At 53.9% G+C, this 22,498-nt stretch overlaps 1 protein-coding gene and 1 long non-coding RNA gene across 2 annotated transcripts in view; one reads left to right on the plus strand and one right to left on the minus strand.

Annotated features, from left to right (window-relative positions):
* The window catches only part of TGFBI (transforming growth factor beta induced), a 28,273-nt gene extending 11,968 nt beyond the window's left edge, over nucleotides 1-16,305 (minus strand). Inside the window, exons 1-4 of the mRNA XM_064162176.1 lie at nucleotides 16,158-16,305; nucleotides 11,286-11,384; nucleotides 2,409-2,473; nucleotides 969-1,126 (exon numbers count right to left, since the gene is read on the minus strand). Of these exons, the coding sequence (XP_064018246.1) occupies nucleotides 969-1,126; nucleotides 2,409-2,473; nucleotides 11,286-11,384; nucleotides 16,158-16,270 (435 nt within the window). The 5' untranslated portion in view covers nucleotides 16,271-16,305. The remainder of the gene's footprint in view (nucleotides 1-968; nucleotides 1,127-2,408; nucleotides 2,474-11,285; nucleotides 11,385-16,157) is intronic.
* Nucleotides 14,513-16,939, plus strand: LOC135185424 (uncharacterized). Its single transcript, XR_010306476.1, has 3 exons — nucleotides 14,513-14,759; nucleotides 14,846-16,091; nucleotides 16,704-16,939. It is a non-coding gene; the product is annotated as an uncharacterized LOC135185424 (long non-coding RNA).
* Nucleotides 16,940-22,498: the final 5,559 nt, after the last annotated feature.

Here is a 22,498-nt window from a genome sequence, read left to right on the forward strand (position 1 = left end):
TAGTGCCATGATCTGGTTGACTGGCTGGGGCTGGGTGCTAGGTTGGGCTGGAGGAGCTTGGAGGTCTCTTCCAACCTGCTTGATTCTATGAAAGGCATCACTTGGGGCCAAGGGCAACTACACCAGGAGACCTTCCCCAGCAGCATCCTCCCTGCAAGAGGATCTGCTGGTGCAGTTTTGGGGTATCAGGTTGGTAGGGGAGATAGTCAAAAAGGTGCCCCCCCTCCCTGCTCAGTAGTTAGAATCATGGAATCATAGAATGTCAGGTTGGAAGGAACCATCTGGTTCAACCTCCATAGGTAATAGTATAGTTTAAATGAGATGGGCCAGAGCCTGTGAGGCTGAGTCTTAAAGCTGCCCAATGTCCATGTTAGTTGTCCTCGCTCGTTTGTGGACAGGTGGTTTAGATGTGGGATGCAAGTGGATAAGGGCTGTACAGGTAGGACTCATCCCTGTTCAGAGATGCTCCATGAAGCCTGGGGGTCCCAGCAGGACAGTGGTGGTAGTTTCAGGAGTGGAAGATGTAAATGCAGTGTAGGTGTAACTGAGCAGAGGCACTCAGTGACACGGAAAGGCTGCAAGCTTACAGAGGCTCCAGCTGGGACTGGCAGCTTCGGGGAACTGTGAAGGAGAACCAAAGTGGTAAAGGTAAGCAGAAAAACCAAAAGGCATGGAGAGTCCTTGCTGCAGTCTCTAATGGCAAGAAGCAGACAAAAGTGAACGAGGTGATTTTTACATTTAGGGGCTGCAGATTGCATCCACATCTCTCTAGGGCTGGGTCCTGCACGAACACCGTTCTGGAGCTGAAGGACCAGCACAGCGATGCCCAACTCAGAAACTCACAGTCCTTCCCACACCAGGACTGCCTCTGCTCCCCTGGGCAGGGCTGGCTCCAGCCCCCCTACAGAGCTGGATCTCTGCTAGAGAAACCCAGCGGAGGAGGAGGAGGAGGAGGAGGAATCTCTTACAGCCGACAGGGAGGCCCAGGCTTCATTGCTGGGGGCGAAAATCGTAAAGCTTCCAGGTCCTTCTATTTCTGGCCTGAGGTTCGAGCGGTCGGAGTAGAGCTGCGTGGTGGCAGAGCCAACAACTCCCAGGGTCTCGTAGATGTTGGAAAGTGGCAGTGCTGGAAGAAGAGAAGGGTCACACACTCCCAGCACAGCTCCAGCCCCCACGCCGTGCTGAGACACAGCACTGCTGCTGCTGGGAGCGCCTGGGGATGCCTATCTGCTCAGTGCAGAACTGCTTCAGCTGGAAGGGACCTTAAGGAGCATCCAGTTCCAATGTCCTGCCATGGGCAGGGACACCTCCCACTAGCCCAGGCTGCTCAAGGCTTCATCCAGCCTAGTCTTAAACACTTCCAGGGACGAGACATCCACAGCTTCTCTGGGCAACCCCTCTCAGTGTCTCACCACCCTCACCACAAGGAACTTCTTCCTAATGTCCGATCTAAACCTCCCCTGCTCTGGTTTCAAACCACTGCCCCCATCTTATCACCACAGGCCCTTGTAAACAGGTCCTCTCCAGCTTCCCTGCAGCCCCCTTCAGGTACTGCCAGGCTGCTCTAAGGTCTCCCTGGAGCTTTCTCTTCTCCAGGCTGAACACTCCCTGCTTGCTCAGCCTGCCCCCACAGCAGATGTGCACCAGCTCCCTGACCATCCTTGTGGCACTCCTCTGGACCCTCTCCAACAAATAATCCCAGGCTGACAGCTCCAGCCCCGGTTCCAGCAGCACAATCCAGTAGCTGCTGCACCTCTGAAGGTTTAGCTGGAGCTGCTCTGTACTCCTATGGAGGTGAAGTGCAGCAAGCAGAGGCATTTGCTGCTTTCACCACACCCTTGCTTGCTTTGGGGTTTGCAGAGCTGGCAGCTCACCACTGGTCTCTGCACCCATCCATGTGGCTAACTGGGCAGCATCAAACTTTTGCAGAAGGAAGTGTTGAGAAAGCAAGAGGAGATGTCACTCTCCAACGACCCCAGCTCACTCCCTGCCACCCTCTCCCAGGGCTGCCTGCATCTTCCCCTCAGTGCAGTTTTGCTCAACTCTTGCATGCCAGAAGAAAACTGAGCAGAGCCTGGCAGAGCTGTCTGCACCTCCAGCACCTTCCTGCTGCCTTCCCAGCAAAGCCAGATGAGCTGCGGGGATGAGCAGCTCCCTCTGGCCCTCCCACGCCTGATGAAGGTTAATCATGTCCCCAGTTCTGCATTGCCTGGAGCGTTGGCAGGCGTTGGAGCAGCTCTGGCACTTGGCTGGGTTCTGCCCAGTCCCTCTCTCGGCTTCTTCCTGGCACTGCTGTGCACAAACCGCAAAGCCCAGACCCACTGTGGGCGCACTTCAAGCCCTGCCCTTTGCTAGGCAGCTGTGGCATTCGGAGCAGTCAGAAGAGGAAAAGCCAAGCCTGTCTTTACCAGCCGGGCAGCCTTTCTCTCCAGGAACCTTCTCGTAGCCAGGGCAGCACTCGTAGCTGATGACCCTGCAACAAGAGACCGACAGGGCAGGTTAACTGACGGCGTCTGCCTGCCTCCTCTCTGCTCGCCACAGCTCTGCAGCCTCCCGCATTTGGTGGTGTTTCCAGGCAGGCTCCCCCTCGGAAACACAGCACCAGACAAAGCACCATGCTCTTCCCTCTTGCTGCCAGCTGCCCCACCGGCCAGAGCAGCACAGCTTCTTTCCAAGGCCACACTTTGCAGGAGGGTGGACAAACACTGGGTGGGAGCTGATGTCACAACCTGCTGCAAGGGCTGCTTCATTTGGGCACCTTTCCCACAGGACCTGGGGATCTCCTCAGCTGACTGCAGCTGTCACATTTCATCACTGTTTGGACAACAGGCAGCAGCTCCCCTGCAGCTGCTCTGCCAGACCAGCCAAGCACTGCACAGTTCATAGAACCACGGAACGGCTTCAGTTGGAGAGGTCCTTAGAGATGGTCTGGTTCCAACACCCCTGCCACGGGCAGGGACAGCTCCCACCAGAGCCGGTGGCTTAAAGCCTCATCCAGCCTGGTCGTGAACACTTCCATGGATGAGAAACCCACAGCTTCTCCGGGCAACCCCTCCCAGTGTCTCATCACCCTCACAGGAAAGATCTAAACCTCTCCTGCTGTAGTTTCAAACCATTGCCCCTTCTCCTATCACCACAGACCCTTATAAACAGTTCCCCTCCAGCTTTCCTGCAGGCCCACTTTAGGCACTGGAAGGCCACTGTAAGGTCTCCCTGGAGCCTTCCTTCTCCCCATCATTTCACCTGGTCTTTGTCCAACCATCAGAAGCAATGGCAAAATCCACAACGACAACCTGAGGGGGATGGAGCAGCCCTGGGCTTGGATGTTCAGGCACATGGGGTAAGCCCTGCAAGAAGACACTTGCCCAGTGGTGGCAAGTTCACCCAGGGGCAGAATGGGCAGCACTGCAACACATCCGTGCTTGGCACACAGGGTACATCTGCTTGAACAGCCTCAGTGCAGCACAGTGGCCCTGGCAGGGCTGAGTTAACCTGGACTCAGTGATCTTACAGGTCTCTCCAAACTAAGGGGTTTTATGGTTTCCTGCTGGCTGGCACCCACCATTCGCAGCTCTGTGGGAAATAAAAGTCATCTGCTCCTGCAAGCTGGTCTCCCCCTGCTAGAGTGCAGGGATACACCCAGAGTGACCTGGACAGGCTGCAGAGCTGTGCCCAGGCCAACCTCATAGCATTCAACAAGGCCAAGTGTAAGGTCCTGCACCTGGGTGGGTGCAATCCCAAGCACAGCTCCAGGCTGGGTGGGGAATGGCTGAGAGCAGCCCTGAGGAAAAGGCCCTGAGGGTCTGGGCTGATGAAAAGCTCCACAGGAGCCTGCAGGGTGAGTGCAGCCCAGACACAACCCTGTGCTGGGCTGCAGCAAGAGCAGTGTGGGCAGCAGGGCAAGGGAGGGGATTCTGCCCCTTGGCTCTGCTCTCCTCAGACCCCACCTGCAGCCCTGGGGGCAGTTCTGGAGCCCCCAGCACAAGCAGGACATGGAAGTGTTGGAGCCAGTGCAGAGGAGGCCACCAAGATGCTGAGAGGGCTGCAGCAGCTCTGCTCTGAGGACAGGCTGAGAGAGTTGGGGCTCTGCAGCCTGGAGAAGAGAAGGCTCGGAGGAGACCTCAGAGTGGCCTTGCAGGATCTGAAGGGGGCCACAGGAGGGCTGGGGAGGGACTATTGACAAGGTCTTGTAATGACAGGAGGAGGAGGAATGGGTTTGAACTGGCAGAGGGGAGACTGAAAGTGGATGTTAGGAAGAAGTTCTTTGCAGTGAGGGTGGTGAGACACTGGCACAGGTTGCTCAGGGAGGTTGTGGAGCACAGAATCACCCAATGTGATCAAAGATCACATTGGGTGATTCTGTGCTCCACAATCTCCCTGGAGGTGTTGAGGGCCAGGCTGGATGAGGCCTTGAGTGACCTGTTCTAGTGGGAGGTGTCCCTGCCTATGGCGGGGGGGTGGAACTGGCTGATCCTTGAGGTCCCTTCCAACCTAAACCGTTCTGTGATGCTATTTAATGCAGCACCTTTGGACACTTACAGAAGTGAGGAGAAAGAAGTTTAACACACCCAGAAGTTTCCCATTTCTTTTCAGAGGGAGTTCTTTCGCCTTCCACCAGGTGTGAAAGGAGCGAGGCCATCCGACTGATGGGGTGGGGCAGAGGGGAGAGGTGCTCCTCCTGCAGCCCAGCCTGTCCCCTGTGCTGCTGGCTGGATTTGAGGCGAGCAGGATGCTGCAGGGCTGAGCCTCAGCTCCCTCGTGCAAAGAGAAAGGAAAATCCTCCAGCTTCGGAGATTTGTCATCATTGGAACACTGCTAACAAACAGTGGAAATGCCTGGGGTTTAGGAGGGAATTCTTCAGGGCAATTAAGAGCCAGTAAGTGAAACAAATACCTGCTTTGCTGTGACAGAAGCAAATAAATTCCGTGTGGCAGTTTCCTAGGGGAATCACAAAGCCAACCCAGACTGATTGTCTAGACATTATATAGTCCATGTGGGAAAGAGTTTGCCTAAAGCAATCTCTTCCTTTGACTACTGCAGATCTTAACACCCTGCTGCTCTGCTTTCCCCAGCCCCCCTGTCTCCTGGTCATTAGAAACACTTTCTCCCTCCACCACTTCCCTCCCCTGCCTCCAGCTTTGCTTCTTTTTTTGCAGCCTAGAAACTAAACCCAGTCTAGACACTTCCCTTGCTTCAGACCTGTAATCAAAGGCCAAGAGCTGATTAAAGAGAGCTCACTCCAAAGTTCAGCATAAATAATCCCTGAGTGCTGATGCTGGCTCCAGAAGGATCATCTGAGGATTGATCAGAGATGAATGAGCTGTGACCAAGGGGCAGGCTGCCGATGCTCACAGCCTGCAGCTCAGCCGTGCCCCAGGAGCCTGCCAGCAGAGGAGGGCACTGGGAAAGGGTGAAGGCACCACACTGCTTTTCATCAGTTTCATGGGCATCTCCAGCACCACCCCACCAGGGGAACATCATGGAGCCAGCGCCATTCATGCAGGGGCACCTTCAAGCCCCCAGTCTCACCTTCCCACTGAAGGTGTCCTACCAGTATCATCTGGTATGCATCCTGCACGCCAGCATCTTGAGCCGAGTGCCACAAAAGCTGCCAGGTGAGCGCAGGGCTGCTCAGCCAAGCCTTTGCACCCACCAGGAGCCACAGGTGGGAGCTTCAGCCAATCGTCTTCCCACGGCTGCTGGACTTGGTGGAAGCACAAAGGCACCCAGCCCACCCCAAGGCATGTAAGGGCCATCCAAGGGGGCACTTGTAGACCAGCACAGGGCATCCTCCCGGCTGGTCCTGCAGCTACCTCCAGCCCTCAAGGAGCAGCAGCACAACCATGACCAAAGCTCTGCCTCGCTTGTAGGACTCTGCCTCTCGATGCTATGGCACCCCCACATCTGTACGGGAGGAAGGATGCTCCTTCAGCAGCTCCTCCAGTTGGGTCAGAGCCACTGTCTGCTGCCCAGGAGTGACAACGTGGCCAGGGGCAAACAGCACATGGGGGAAAACATGGAGCACCTCCCAGCCACTGCACCACACAGAATCATAGAGTGCTAGGGGTTGGAAGGGATCTCTGTGGCAAAACAAGATCCTCTAGGGCAGCCCACACAGAAACACATCCAGGTGGGGTTTGAAAGTCTCCAGAGGAGGCTCCAAAGCCTCTCTGGGCAGCCTGCTCCTGTCACTCACACTGAAGGACTTTTTCCTCACGTTGAGGCAGACCCTCCTGTGTTCCAGCTTGTGTCATGACAGGCTCTGTACAAAGGCCTTTTGGAACTGCCAGGTCCATGCCCATTGCTGCTGCCTGCTCAGCAGCTAGAGCCCTGTGCTCCTCAGCCTCCCTGGAGGTGTTCAGGACCAGGCTGGATGAGGCCTTGAGTGACCTGTTCTAGTAGGACATGTCCCTGCCTACGGCATGGGGTTGGAACTGGCTGATCCTTGAGGGCACTTCCAACCTAAACCATTCTGTGATGCTATCTAATGCAGCACCTTTGGATACCTACAGAAGTGAGGAAAAAGAAGTTTAAAACACTCAGAAGTTTCCCATTGCTTTTCAGAGGGAGTTCTGCCCTGGGACCCGGCAGCTGGCAGCGCTGTGGGTCCAGCAGGCAGTGCCCTCCTGCGAGGACCGTTTGTCATCCACTCTGCAACACCTCTGCCCGCAGCTTCCTGACCTCGCCCTTGACTCATCTCAAGTCCAGCCGACAGCTTTCCAGCCCTTGGTTTTGCAACGTTCTGCTTCTGCAACGTCCCTCCGGGTCTGGCTGCAGACGCAGGCTCCCTCCCTGCCCTTTGTTAGTCCTCGTTTCACTGCTGCTGCGCTCAGAGGAGCTGAAACTCAACTTCACATGCATTTTGCAAGGTCATAAAAGAAGCTTAGGCACAGAGTAGTGAATAAAGATCCATTTGTAATCGTTTCCTGTAATAAACCCCATATGTTTGGGGCTTGTAAAAGAAGTGCCAGGGAGTCCTTTTTTTTCCTTCCCCATGAATTGAGGAAAGTGGATCAGACAGGAGAAGGAGAGTTGAGTTAAAAGGGGAGAGGGGAAGCAACGTATTAAGGGGCAACTTACTGCCACTAGTTATTGCTCAAGAAACAACCAGCCCCTGGATCGATGTGAGTTGTCTTCTCGTTCTCAAGACAAAGAAGCGCCTGGAGATGCAGGCCATTGCTACCCCACACCAGGAGAATGAGTCCAGTGCTTGAGGGTGGGGTAGAAAAATGCCAAATCGCCACAGGCAGAGTGATGAGAATATACCAAGCAAACTATTCCATGGGCTCTGCAAGAACTGACAGTGGAAAATTACCTAATTACCAAAACAATCCTGTTTCAGTGCTCATTAAGATCAAAGCAGTGTCAGACTGGCTGCCAACTCTCTTATCTCACTTCATCAGCAGTGATAGAAAGTGTCCGTGAAGCCTCTGTTTAGTTTCTGCCTAACTCCCCTCTCCAGCAAAGAGAAGGAAAACAAGGGAGAAAAAGCAGACAAAGAGGGAATAGAGACACGAGCTGCAACCTCCATCACAGAATCATAGAACACATGGGGTTGGAAGCAACCCCCAAAGGTCATCTTGTCCAGCCCCCCTCCAGTGAGTAGCCACACCTCCAGCTAGAGCAGCTGCTCAGGGCTCCATCAGCTTTGACTTGGAATGAGGATCAGGCACATCCAGCTCCCGCAGGGCACTCCACCTCTGTGGAGTCCAGATCATGGAATCACCCAGGCTGGAAGAGACCTCCAAAGGTCACCCAGTCCAACCCCCCTGCACTCAGCAGGGGCATCCTCAACTAGATCAGGTTGCCCAGAGCCCTGTTGAGCCCCACCTTGAATGTCTCCAGGGATGGGGCCTTAATCACCTCTCTGGGTAACCTGTTCCAGTGCTCCATCACCCTTGTTGTAAAGATGTTGCTCAAGAGGCAAGCCTGCAAAGCCTCCCCAGCAACTTTCTGCAGTGACTGTTTCTGGCAAGGGCTATGGAGCAACTCAGAGAGCCTGCTACACCCCAGGGCACCTGCGAGTGCTTTCAGCCAGGAGCCTGGAGCAGTGGCCAAGAGGTGGTGTGCCTGGAGACAAGACTGCAGAGCAGGCACAGCCGTGTTTCTCGAGCTGGCTTTCCCTGCTGCTCTCCTGATGCAGCCTGTGATCATCCAAGAAGGAATGAAGTCATGCTGCAGACTTGCAGCAGCTTTTCTGCCTTCCTCAGCCAGGGCTGAATTCCTGTGCTCTGAGCCAGCTCTGTAGGAGCTCAGCTTTGCTTCCACGCAGTACCTGGAGAGGAGGTCACCTCCCTCCCTTACTATGAAACAGTGCTCAGAGAGGGAAAAGAAATCAAAGCAGTCAAAACTACCTGCCCAGAGCCAGGTGTTTGCAGCCAGGCACAGTCCTGTGCAGCCTGCTGCAGGTGAAGCTGCTCTGGCAGGGTGCTGGACTGGATGATCTCCAGAGGTCCGTTCCAGCCCCTGCCATGCTGTGAAATTGACAGCCAGGTCCTAACCCAGAACTGATCTCCTCACAGGCAGCAAAACTTTGTGGAGGAGGAGAGAAACAGCCATGCTTATCCAGCTCCCCCATTCTCCCTGGGCACCTTCCCTTGGCAAAGGGAGGACCAAGCAGACAGCTTTGGGAGAGGACTTTTGACTACGGATCCCAAGCAAGGGCTGGATCCTGCCTCCTTCCGGGATTTGAAGGCATCTGCTGTTGTTAAAACCTCTCAAAACAGGCCAGTTTCAAGGGTTCATGCTGAGCACCACCACCTGTGCCCACTGGTGCTGAGCACAGCACTGCTTCAGGCCCCTGACATTGGTTTAACAATCTGAGGACCAGAGCACAATGCATCATGTCCTTTATGACTCCTGATTGCTTCCATACGCTCCAGTGGGAGCCATCAGCAGCAAACATCTGTAATCAGAGCTGTCTCGGGGTCCTCTGGAAAGTCTGAGTCAAGGCTCTGTCTCTTGCTTTGCACAAGCCCTGCTAAAGAGTAAAGCAGGGCTCTGGGCTTGAAAGTGAGCAGGGAGGGAGGAGAAGACAGTAACCCCCCCACTGTGGAGCTGGTGCAGAGAGCACTGAGCAAACTCCCTGATGATGGGAAGATTGGCTCAGAGGTCAGTGGGCAGGTGGATGCTCTGGGTGCTTTGTTGGTTGGTTGGGTTTTGTTTTTTTAGGATGGTTTAGGTTGGAAGTGACCTCAAAGATCATCTAAATCCATCCCCCTTCCATAGGCAGGGACACCTCCCACTAGGAGAAGTCACTCAAGGCCTCATCCAAACTGGTCCTGAACACCTCCAGGGAGATTGTGGAGCACAGAAGCACCCAATGTGATCAGATCCCTGGAGGTGTTCAAGGCCAGGTTGGATGAGGCTTTGAGTGACCTGTTCTAGTGGGAGGTGTCCCTGCCTATGCCAGGGGGATGGAACTGGCTGGTCCTTGAGGTCACTTCGAACCTGAATCATTCTGTGACTCTGGACAGCAGTGACAGCAGCACACCTCTGGCTGCAGTGCACATCCTGCAGGAAAGCCTCCTGAGGGACAGGATTTTTTCTCTTCTGGGTGAATTCAGCAGCAGCACATTGAGAGGCCAAAAGCTGTGCAAAGTCACAACTCATAGTCCCAGACCTTCCATCATCTTTGTGGCCTCCTCTGGACTCACTCCAGCAACTCTGAGTCCTCCTTCTGCTGGGGGCACCAGAACTGGAGGCAGGATTGGAGGTGAGGTCTCAGCAGAGCAGAGCCAAGGGGCAGAATCCCCTCTCTTGCCCTGCTGCCCACACTCCTCTGGCTGTAGCCCAGCACACAGCTGTATGCTGGGCTGCATGAGGGCACTGCTGGCTCCCAGGGAGCTGCTCAGCACCCAGCACCCCTAAGTCTCCTTTTATTCAGGGCTGCTCTCAACCCACTCTGCACCCAGCCTGGGTTTGTGCCTGGGGTTGGCCCTGACCCAGCTGCAGGACCTTGCACTTTGACTTGTTGAAGCTGATGCAGCTGGCCCAGTTTGTCTCCCTCCTCCCCACCCCAACAGCAGACACACAGGTGAGTGCCGATGGGCAGGCAGCAGATCTAAAGCAGTGAAGGCAACCGAAAGAGAAGCTTACCACAGCTCCAGATCCCAGCCTGCTGGCGGCCGCAGAGGCAGGAGCGAGTTGCTCTGCAGCACAGAACGGCACATTCCTCCCGGTGGAAGCAGAGTTTGCACCGGGCTGTGCCACAAGCACAGCAGATGATTTCTGCCCTGTGCTCCTGACCTTGCAGAGCCAGGCCCTGCACAGCCAGTGCAAAGTGGAGGCGTCTGCTAAAGCGGGGGCCAGCAGACGTGTCCGAAAGCCCACTCTGGTTTACACCAAGGAAAGATCCTCTGCTCCTGCTCTAGAGCCTGGCAGGCAGTCAAGCACAGACCCTCAGTTATCTGCTGACTGCATCTCTCAAAAGAATGTCCCCAGGCTGCTTACACAGACGCTTCATGCAACAGCTACTTGACTATTACTGTTTGTAGTTCTGAAGGTGGAATCGGTCTGCAGCTCTAATTAGCTTTCCTGGTGGAGTCTTCCCAAGCCCTGGCTAAACCTGGCTCCCCTTTCCCTTCCAAGGCAAACACACCCAGACGAACGTTAGGCTCTCTCCAATAGCCATCAGCTCCGGGTTGCTTTTAGTTTTTTTATTGTAGCTGGGCAGCACTGAGCCTAGCACGGAGAGAGAGACACAGCCAAGTGCTAGAAAACATCTGGCAGACACTTCAGCAGAGTGCTGAGGGCTCTGCAAGCACAGAGAGAATAAACCATGGGGGGCTGTACTGACGTGGGACTTCCCATTCTTAACATCTAAGTGTCTCAGGGCCTTGGCTGCCAGCTGAGAGGATCACAAATAGTTCTGAGGGAGTAAAAGGCTAAAACAATTCCTAACCCATTGCACATGAAGCTCACACCCTGGGCTGTGCTGTTCCACCACGTTAGTCACACAGAGCATAGAATGATAGGAGATCACCTAGTCCAGCCCCTCCTGCCAGAGCAGGCTCACCTAGAGCAGGCTGCACAGGATGGCATCCAGGTAGGTTTGGAGTGACTCCAGAGATGAAGACTCCACAACCACTCTGGGTAGTGCATTCCAGCACTCCACCACCCTCAAAGTTCCTCCTCATGTTTAGATGGAACCTCCTACATTCAGGTCGTGGCCCCTTGCCTCTAGTCCTGTCACTGGGCACCACTGAAGAAAGCCTGGCCCCCACCCAGACCCACTTCCACAGCAGGGTCTCCAGGGATGTCCTGGCTGGCACTTGGGTACTTACGTTGACTTCCCACAGATCTTCCTCTGGTACCACTGCTTGCAGTTGGTGAAGTATTTCCTGTTGGTGCCAATGAGCTTCTGCACCGCACACACGTTGGGGCTACAGGGACCGAGAAAGCAGAAGAGAGTCTGGTAAGCCTCTCACCTCTCAGTGCTGAGCCCCAGCACACAGCCAGACCCCACCTGGCAGCACCCTAAACCCCTGCTGGAGCTGCAAGAGAGGAAACCTTGAGAGCTGCGAGGCAACCTGCTCAGTCTGAATTCACAACACACAGTGCCTGCCCCCAGTCTTGGCACCGGTGTGGCTGCTGCTTCCATGCTGGGCTCAGTTTGGGGCTCCTCACTCCAGGATGGACACTGAGGTGCTGGAGGAAGTCTAGAGATGGGCAACAGGGCTGGTGAAGGGTCTGGAGAACAAGGTGTGGCTGAACTAAGGTTGTTTAGTCTGGAGAAAAGGAGGTTCAGAGAAGACCTTCTTGCTCTCTAACTGCCTGAAAGGTTGGAGCCAATGTGGGGGTTGGTCTCTTCTCCCAAGTAACAAGCAATGGGGCAAGAGAAAACAGCCTGAAGCTGAGCCAGGGAAGTTTAGACTGGATGCTAAGAAAAATTTCTTCCCCAAAAAGGCTGTCAAGCCCTGGGACAGGCTGCCCAGGGAGCTAGTGGCATCTCCAGCCCTGGAGGGATTGAAAAGCCGTGTAGATGTGGTGCTGAGGGCCATGGTTTGGTGGTGACCTGGCAGTGCTAGCTTAATGGTTGGACTTGATCTTAAAGGTGTTCTCCAATCAAACCAATTCTATGATTCTATGGCAACAATGAAGAGGAGGAGCAGTGAACCAGGCCTGTCTTCATTCTGTCAGGCTCTGGTGGTCCTAGGTAAGGCAGCACAGACTGACATTGGTCCATCAGCCCATAAGGTACCTTCTGAACCAGCTCCTTCTCAGCCAGAAGAGCAGCCAGTTGGCATGACATATGTGGCTAACTCCACTGGCAGCTGGCTGCAGCCTCTCAGCTTTCTAAGAAGTGGTACCAGAGACGTGGTCAGACAGGAGCTGGGAGTTCACTCGCTGCTGGTCTGGCCAGCACAGAGCTCCCCTGCTCAGCAGCAGCCTTGACCACAGCAATGCATAGTCACTGCACCAGCTATGATTTATGGATTGGTGCTGCAAGACCGTGGGCTGCCTCTGGGCTTCAAATGCCCAAGGAAGATGAGGATGCTCAGCCCAGCTGAGACTGGATTCCCAAGACCAACACCAATCATTTTGCTTGGAAGAGGCCTTTAAGATCATCAAGCTCAGCTGTTAGCCCAGCACTGCCAGGTCACGGCTAAAGCATGCCCCTCAGCACCACATCACCCCCCAGTTGTGGCAGCAGCACCAGAAGCATGCACAGCATTGGCTGCCAGGAAAACAAGTAATTAAGCAAAGTACACAACTCATCACTTCAGCCCATCAGAAGCCCTCTGCATCATCCAAGGCAGAGCCTTCTTTTGCACAAAAGCAGCTCAGGATGGGGTCTGGAGATGCCCATGTGAAGGTTTTCCCTGGCTTGTTTAGAAGAACAAGCAGCAGCATGTTTCACTCTGGGGCTGACCAGGACACTGCCCACTTGCCTACCAAAATGAACAAAAGCAGAGCCTGCAGCTCGATCACCAGGTCTTCCTGCGGCCGTCCTTGCTTTTCAGCAGCATCCCAGAATCACCTCCAAAATGGGCCAGGCTGCCCATCATTAGCATGAATTAAAGGTCTCCTATATGTTGGCTAACTCTAGCGCCAGCCTCAGCAGGAGCTTGGCTTGCCTTCAGTGAGCCTTTGTTGGTGTGGCTGCCCCAGGGCTCTGTGGAGGCAAGATCTGACCCTGCTGTGGTCCTGACCTGAGAGGAAAATGAGGACCTGGGGGCACTTGGGCTCATCATTTGCCTCCTCACTGCCACATCCAGCAATGACAGTTTGCTTCTCCGTTATTTCTCTTTCTATGCACAAAGTGAAGGACAAGGAGAAAGAATCCACTTGAAAACAACAACCCAAAAAAAAAGAGCAATCAGAAAACCAAAACGTTCAGCTGGTGCAAACTGGCCCAGGCTCAGCCTGTTCCACGCCAAAGCCTCGCTTAGAGAGACGTCTGTGCTCTGACTCAGCCCACCTCGGCTACCCCTGCCCCGCCGCGCCAAAATCTGCTTCCAATTACATCGAAATTCCAAACCCTGCCTCGATTTCAGCGTCTGGCTGACGGCAGTGGACAATCCCTCTAATATGCCTCTTGACAAGCCTGGCTACTGAAGGACTTGTTTGATCATTTCCCCTCTATCCCCAGGAGCAGCCTGCCAAGAAAACCCTTGCAGTACAGCGTCGAACCTGGCGCTGCCTTGCTCCCTCCTCCCGTCCCAGGACCGCAGCTCCCTCCTTGACTTATGGGGAGGGGAATTCTTCCCAGCTTTACCTCGGAGCGAAGAAATCCCACCCCCCACCCCCGAGCGGTGTTATCAGTGATTCCCACTGGCAGGCTGTAGTAGCGGCTCCCCGCAGAGCGTGTTCTGGTCCTTTGCCCAGTCTGGCTTAGAATGAATTTGTCAACACTCTCCCCTCTCCTCGTTGGAGTTCATCACCTCTGCCATGCCGTTCCCAGCCAGCCGCGCTGACTCAAGGATAAAACTGCCTATTGTTCCCCTTCAGCTGAAGCTTTCCACTTGGCAGGCAGCAGCTGGGAGCTGCTGGGGCAGGGGCTGCCCTTTGGGAAGGGGCAGGGAAGTGCAGGATCCACCGTATGGTCCCAGCTACCTGCCGTGACTGCACTCAGAAAGCTCCCCAGCACGGCAGGGCGCCCGCAAAGTAGGTTTGGGAAGAGCACTTCTAGGTTTTCATCTTCAGATGTTACTGTTTCTCACACTCCTCTCAGCTCCTGATTCGAGCTGGTTCACTTTAAAAAAACCGTGAATGAAGATAGCCAACCTTGCTGCAGAGCCAAGCCCTGCCACCCAGCTCGCTCTCGGCTCAATGGGAGCATTGATGGCGTGGGGGGACGCTTGCAGCAGAAAGGGTGGCAGCCCTGGTTGCACATCCCTCCTGAGCTCCCTCCTGCCAGCAAAACAACCCCCCTCACACCCGAGAGCTTTGGGGCTGCTCTATCTCTCTGGCAGGTCGTTAATCAACGGTCAAAATTCAGCTGATGTATGGAAATCAGCTGGGTATAAATTGCTCCCTCCGTCAGAAAGGGACCAGTGAGCCGTGTGGCTGTGGTCAGCTGCATTGGGCTCATCCCAGCGGAACTTCCCTTCCTCTGGAAACCCTGGCATAGTAATTCCTTGCATCTCCCAAAGATCCCAGGCGCTGGACCACAGTCACGTCTGCCCCCGTGCCTCTGTGGATTGTGCAGGGAGTAACAGCAGGCTTCTCTCTGCAGAGAAACGCACTGATTTGCACCAGAACCGCACCAGCGCACCCACTGGGGGCAAACTCCTGCCTCAGGGTTACCATCAGGAGTGGGTATTTCCTTAGTGTCAGCTCCTGTCCAGAGCAAGGCTCACAGCATTTGTACATCCCTCACTGTAATTCTCTCATTTCTCAGGCTTCTCAAACAGACATCAGCTCAGAATTGCCTGCAGGACTCTGCCTGACCAGACGTACGCAGCCACCCTCTTTCCATAAAGCCCGACCTGGAGCCCTGCCAGATTAACATCTCGAATGGCAACATTTAAGGCTTGGTTGGGGGTTTAAGAGCATTTCACAACCCTGCCTTCAGCAACACGCTTCGCTGGCAGCTGCAGTTCAATCAGTGTCACCACCCCGAGGTCTGTCACCTTTTCACCCTTCCTAATTCCCAGGGCGTTTTAACAGCAGCGGCAACAACCGAACACTGGGTTAGCTTTCTGCTCGTCCATGCCCACCACACTTTGTCCATCCAGCAGGAGATGCTCCACCTGTTTGGGTGTTTCTTCCTTTCTTTCCTTTTGATATCCCTTATCTAAGAAGATTTATGAGCAAAAAAGTGGTTATTTTTTGTCAAGAAAACTTTCCAGCCTTACAGTCACAGGCTAAGTTGGTGCTCACCCCACAGGGACTCTCCCATTGAACCAATTTTCTCTCTTCCCTTTTTCCTCCCTATAAATTCACAAAAAGGAGAATTCCTACCACTAAATATTTAATCATTCACAACCTGGGGATCTTTTTTTTCCTTATCAGGGAGAGGCTGATAAAGACTCATTGAGGGGTCTAAAATGACAACTGCAGTATTAAGCATCCTGAAAGAAAGGAGGAAAGTTGTGAAAAAGGAGAAAGGAAAAAAAGTTGTGGGAGGATGGAAGGAAAAAAAAAGGTCATCTGGGATGAAAGAAAGGAAAAAAAGTTATTTGGGGATGAAAGGAAGGGAAAAAAGTTATTTGGGGATGAAAGCAAAAAGTTTGAGGAAGAAATAAAAAGGTTATTTGGGGATGAAAGCGAATCACAGAATCATTTTGACTGGAAGAGACCTTTAAGATCATCGAGTCCTACCTTCAGGGGAAAAAAAGTTACTCAGGGATGAAATAAAGTTATTTGAGGAAGAAAGAATAAAGTTGTTTGGAGATGGAACTGAAAGGGTTTACCTCACGGAAGTTAAAAAGCCATTCGAGGGAGAAAGACAAAACCGTGATCCCAGGCGGCAAGCCCAAGGCATCCCCCGGGGAAGCCAGGACGCAGCCGCAGCCCCTCGGGGGCTGAGCCGAGCTGCCCTGAGCTCCGCACACTCACAGGACCGCGACGGCGGGTCCCAGGGAGCGGCGAGACGGCCGCCGAGCCGCCTCCTCTCCCTCCCGGGGCCACTCTGCTCCCAAGGGGTACGTGAAAAGCAGGGCCCGAGAGGCGCCTCGCCCGCGTCCCCCCGCGCCTGCCCCGCCGCTTACCCGTGCTGCCGGCCGCGGAGCCGGCTGTGCTGCAGGACCTGCTGGTACGGGGATTTGGCGGCGGTGGCCAGGCCCAGCGCCAGGGCCAGCAGCAGCAGCGGCGGGGAAGCCATGGCCGGCAAAGCCGCGGCCGGGAAAGGCACGGGAAGCGTCGGGACGGGCCGGCGGCAGCCGCGCGTCCCGTTAAATGCGGCGGCGGCGCGGGGGCGGGGAGCGGCGGGGCGGCCCCGCGGGGGGAGAGCAGCCCGGCCCGGGCCGGCCCGGCGGGGAGGGACGGAGGGGAGGGAGAAGGAGCCGCTGCCCCGGGAAGGACATCCATCCGTCTGCCCACCCATCCATCGCTCTGGCTGGGCTGGAAGCGGCCAGGGATGTTGTCCATGCTCCCTTCCAGCTCAGCGCTCCATCCACCATCGCCTTCTGTGCTCCTGTGCGTTTGCTCTGAGCTGACACCAAAGTTAACAGGCTCCTAAATCACAGAACTGTATCGAATTATAGAATCGTCGAGGTTGAAAATGACTTTTAAGATCCTTGTGTCTACTCTTCCAGGGAAGCTGAAGGGGTCCTGTGTGGCCACTGGCGTTCAAGGATGGACTTCGGCAGTGAAGCCTTGCAGGCTGGGCAGTGGCCAGGAAGGGCAGCGGCTCAGCGAAGGATGGGAAAGGAAACGCGTCCAGCCAGCAGCCACTGAGCCAAACAGAAGTAGTCTTTAGCAATAATAAACACTTTGAATTTACAATTTCGTTTCTCCCCACAGTAAATAAACCTGAGGAGTGTAAACAGCATTGGTGCTTCTTGCATAAAGCACACAACCCCACTCTTCACTCAGCTTCCTCTTCTCCAGCAGTGCCTTACTGCTACCTCCACCTCATTAGGTCAGCCCTGAAGTCTTAGCTGCAAAATCTCATGACTCCAGCCTAAGCCACAAGCAACAAAGGTTTCAGGTCTCTCTGAGAAAAAGGTGAGATTTTGAACCCTCTTAGGCATTACCCAACCCAATCCTTTCTCAGCTGCGCCTCTCTAAAGTGGAGATCCTTTATGAGTGCCTCCACTGCCCTGTTTAAAAGGCAGCAGTGATCTATGCTCTCCCCAGAAAGGGGTGAGTTGTTTCCCCAGCTCTGGAAAAGATGTAGGGCAGTGAAGTCTGATCTGACGGATGTGCATTTTTCCAGGCCAGAGTTGGACTCTGTGGCCTTAAAAATTCACTCCTCCTCTAGCAGCTATCACAATTTATTGCCAGGGAAAGGCTTAAAGCTCCTAAGAAGTGAAATAAAAAGAGGAGGGAGATCACAGCAAAGGCAGTGCCAGCTGCTGAGCCCTCTGAATGCAGCAGCTGGTGGCAATTTCTCTGCAGAGAACAGTGAAGATCCCATGTGGTGGCAGGGCCAATCACCTGGGGATGAGCTCCTGCCTCGGTTCCCCTCTGCTAGACTGACATTTGGGGAACAGCAACATCCCTCTCATTCACACAGCTTGTCTGTAGACCTCTGAGCTTCTCTTTTGCTCAGCCCTAAGGAGCAGGAACCCCAGATCCTCAGGAGAACTTCTTCCCTTGGGAGGACAGGGCTGCCTGTGCTGGGATGAGCTCACCAGGATCGCCCTGTTACGACCTTCCAGAATGAGGGCTGATGTCCTTGTGACACCAAACCCTGTTCTGCAGTCAGCAGAAGTTTGTTGACCCCAAAATGCTGGACATGAACTTGGCAAATATTTTTCCCAGGGAAGTGTTTTCCCAGAGCATGAGCAAACAGCAGCTGTGAGGAGTCAGGGCTGAGTGGGGAGGGATGAGGCAGCCCCATCACCTTCCTGTGCCCATGCAGCCAGGGTCCTCTGAGTGACACACTCAGAGTTGACACACTTGGAGCTGCTGCTTCAAGAAGTCTGGGGTGGTTGTGTGGGGGTGCACAGAGCAGGGCAGGGGCAGGCAGGAGAGCAGTGGCTGTGCAGGTGGGTGAGCAGAGCCACTGCATTTGCCACGTGGGGAGCAGAGAGCTCCACTGGAAAAGCATCTGCTGCACACCCTGTGGGCAAGTTCACTGCTTTCATCTACCACTGCTGCCTTCCTTCCTCCCTGGTCCTGCTGCCTCCTCGTTCTTCTCCAGTGCATCCTTATTCATTATCCCCTTCCAGTGGGACTCTCTGTACTGCCTGAGCTTTCAATTAGCTTTGTGAATCTGCCTGAGAGCAATGTTCAGCTTCCCCAGGCTAGCAGACTGTGACAAAGCCATTTGCCAGCCGCCGCTGCTTTGCTCTGCACTCGTTTTGACCTCGGCTTGCAGAGGGATGTTTGGTTTGACCTGAGATCCAGGGGCAGGGGGCTCTCTGCACAGCCATACAAATACCCTCAAACCAACCACCTAGCAAATTGCCCTGGCACAGGCAGACACTCGTGTGCCCATCTCAGAGCGAGAGGCCACCGCAGCTGCTCCCCCAGGAAGGGAGGAGTGGCACCAGGCATGCTCTAAGCCAAAGCCAAGGAATCCTCAGCAAGAATAAACATCCAGGATGTACAAAGCTTTGCCTGTAGAAACAAACCTGAGGGCTGAAATTATTGAATCATTGAGAACATATATATTTTATATATATATATATTTTAACTTCATTCTGTGAGCTGCCCAGAAAGGCAAAAGGAGAACATTGAGAGCAAAGCCACTTTCCCAACCCTCTAGCAGCAGCTTCAGGAGAAACAATCAACAGAACAGAATTAAAAGGGGGGTTGGAGTTCATAGAATCATAGAACAGTTAGAGTTGGACCTTTAAAGGTCATCTAGTGCAATCCCCATGCCATACTCAGTTTCTCCTGCCCTCATAACAGTCTCAGCAATAATTCTGGCAACAAAAAGTGCTGGTGACCTTTGGTGAGAGCCACATCCCTGCAAGGGGCTGGACCTCTTCTTTCATTTGGAGCCCCAGGTAACGTGGTTTGAGACATTTGCAGCCCTAGGGAATGGTGATTTCAGATTGGACTTTATTCTTCCACCAGGCTGGCCTCTGCTCTCATCTGCACAGACTCCAAGCAAAAGCGCTGAAAAGATCTCAAAGCATCTTTTATACTCAGCAGAATTTATTCAGAAGGAAAAATAAATGAAGCTTCATTAAATTTATGTGGCACCACCTCAGCAGTTCCAGCACAAAGAGAGGCTGAAACAAACGCAAAATGACCCAACCAGGTGGAACCAGAGTCAAAGAATGATTCTGTTTGGAAGAGGTCTTTAAGATCCTCAAATCCATTGCCTGACCACCACTAAGTCATGTCCCTCATACCACATCTACACAGCTTTCCCTGGTCACAGCAGCACTGACAGCCTGGCTTGGGCAGGGAATAGCCAAATGACCTTAACTGTGAGCCAGTTCATAGCCTATGAATCAATTGTACAAAACACCTCCCATCTCATCCCACCCTCCCAATTTGTTCTCTTTTTTCACCACCAATACTAATGTGAAGAGAAAAGGAACTCCTTCCATGCCTGTTTAGGTCTTTCCTGAACCACTTCTTCATCCCCAGCGCTCCTGCACTTGGCCTTTTGTGTCTCCTTGCCATGTCACACAGGATCAGAGGATGTCAGGGTTTGGAAGGAACTCAAAGAGATCATTGAGTCCAACCCCCTGCCAGAGCAGGACCACACAATCCAGCTCAGGGCACACAGGAACACATCCAGACAGGCCTTGAAAGGCTCCAGAGAAGGAGACTCCACAGCCTCTCTGGGCAGCCTGTGCCAGGCTCTGGGACCCTCACAGGAAAGAAGTTCCCTCTTGTGTTGAGCTGGAACCTCCTGTGCTGCAGCTTCCACCCATTGCTCCTTGTCCTGTCCCAGGCAGCAGTGAGCAGAGCCTGTCCCTCCCTCCTGACCCCCAGCCCCCAGATAGTTATAGACATTGATTCAATCCCCTCTCAGTCTTCTCTTCTCCAGACTAAGCAGCCCCAGGGCCCTCAGCCTCTCCTCATCAGGCAGTGCTCCAGTCCCCTCATCATCCTCCTAGCCCTCTGCTGGACCCTCTCCAGCAGATCTCTGTCCTTCTTAAACCAGGGAGCCCAAAACTGAAGGCAGTGCTCAGTTTAAGCTAAAAGAGGAGATTCAGCCCGAAGAGAAGGAAGAGACACTGGTGAGACACTGGCCCAGGTTGCCCAGGTGCCTTGTGCCTGGAATCATTCCAGGCCAGGCTGTTTGGGGCTCTGAGAAAGCTTCTCTAGTTCCAGATGTCCCTGCTGACTGCAAGGGCATTGGACTGGCTGCTAACCTGCCTGGCCACAAGCATCTCTGCAGGGTGGCTGCCCTGAGTGAGCACCAAGCTTCCAAAGGCACTCTGGCATCCTGTCCTTAGGGGCCCTGGGAAGTGCTAGCCAAAGAGGCAGCTACACACAGCCTCCTGCCTCCTTGGGATCTCTCACTGTGATGGCAGCAGTGTTGCTAGAAGCAAGACTCCTGCCTCCTCGTATGAGCTTGGTTTTGTCTTCCCACAGTAGATGCTCCGAGATAAATCTCCTCAAGAACACTTCTCCCTGGCTGCTTCTCTCCCCTGCACCGACAGGCACACACACACAAGGCAAACCCAGTGAAGCTCAGGAGCAGTTCTGCGATCCTCCTCATCTGGTTTCTATTTCCCTCTCCTTCCCCACCCCTGCCCCATCTCGCAGATACACGATACAGTAACAGCAGAGAGCAGGGAGGCACAAGTAGCAGCGACTCCACTTGCAGGCAATATTTCAGCATCACTTCACCTGTGCACGACGAAGAAAAGAGAGAGACAGAGAACAGCTGCCACGAGGCAGCCCTAGCCCTTGCCTGCTCTCATTTCACTCTCTGCCCTGCAATCTATCATCTCGTTTTCAGCAGGCCAGCCCCGAGGCAGGAGCCGCCTAAGAACCCTCACTGGGACATTCCTTGCTGGCAGCATTCATGTCCACCCAGAGCTGCACAGGCCACGGGGAAGTCTGTGCCATGGCTGGAGAGCAAAGCCCTCTGCAAGCAGAGCCTGCAGACCTTCACAGGGATAAAAGCAAGGTTTTTTTCTGGCCTGCTTCAACTGATTTAAAGGTCTGATAGAGGCCCAGTGCTGGTGCAGCAGTCTGCTGGGCTTGGCTGCAGGCCATTTGGTAATGCAAGGAAGAGAGCAAACGTTGGAACTCCCTGAGCCAAATTACAGCAGACTTATGTGGGGATGCTAAGCTTTGAAATCTGAATTCATTTAGGTTGTTATGATCTATTGGAACTTCCTAACAAAACCAAGCAAAAGCCCAATAGAAAAACAACCAAACACCTCCCCCCCAAAACCAAGATACTCATTAACTGCAGCTAAGTGGAGCAGGCAGGAGGAACCACTGCCTGCCAACAGGAGACACAAACTGCATGATGTCAGTAGACCATCTCATAACTGGACATGTGCAGCCCGAGGGCTGCTTCTGTTAGCCTGCAGACTTTGGATGAGGTTCAGCTCACAAAAAGCATGACAAAACTCTTGACTTCAAGACTGACCTCAAGAAGTCCCTTTGTGGCTCAGCACAATTTCTGCAGCAAGATTAGGAGGGCTTGAGGCATCTCTTACAAGGAAAGGCTGAGAGCTCTGGGGCTGCTCAGCCTAGAAAAGAGCAGACTGGGAGGGGATCTGATCAATAGCTAAAGAATGGGGAGCAAGAAGATGGGCCCAGACTCTTCAGGGGTGTACAGTGATAGGGCAAGGGGCAAAGGGCACAAACTGGAGCCTGAAGGCTCCATGTCAGCATGAGGAAAACTTCCTGTGAGGATGTTTGGGCTGCCCAGAGAGCTGTGGAGCCTGCTCCTCTAGAGACATTTCAAACTCGCCTTGGGCACTGTGGTAAAGGGTTGGACTTGATGATCTGTGAGGTCTCTTCCAACCTTGGTGATACTGTGATACTGTGATACTGTGAAACTCACCTGGACGCTGCAGTCCTGGGCAGCCTGCTGTGGGTGACCCTCCTTTGGTAGGGGAGCTCCATCAGATGATCTCCAGAGGTCCCTTCCACCACCACCACGCTGGTGTTCTGCCTCATCCAAGGTGGTCATTAGCTAATGAGCAGAGGCCCTCTGCACCACCACCTCAACGCATTTCACGTGGTCTAATGAAGCAAAGAGAAAGAGACACTGGAGCATGAAAGTGCAGGCATGTTCCCTGCTGTCTGTTTTCCAACACCCCATATCCAAAACCTCTGAAGTAAACCCAAGAGTTTCTCCCTACTGCTGTTGCAGTGGGGAGCATACTAAAAACATTATGCATCACAAAGTGCTGGGAAGCCAAGAAACTGAAGAAGAGCAGAGCAGTGCTGAAGGCTGCGATGCCTGCTCTGATTCATAGCCTCGGCAGCAGGAGGAGATGGCAGCTCCCAG

The sequence above is a fragment of the Pogoniulus pusillus genome, chromosome 22 (genome assembly GCF_015220805.1).
Source record: "Pogoniulus pusillus isolate bPogPus1 chromosome 22, bPogPus1.pri, whole genome shotgun sequence".
In the NCBI taxonomy this organism is placed as follows: domain Eukaryota; kingdom Metazoa; phylum Chordata; class Aves; order Piciformes; family Lybiidae; genus Pogoniulus; species Pogoniulus pusillus.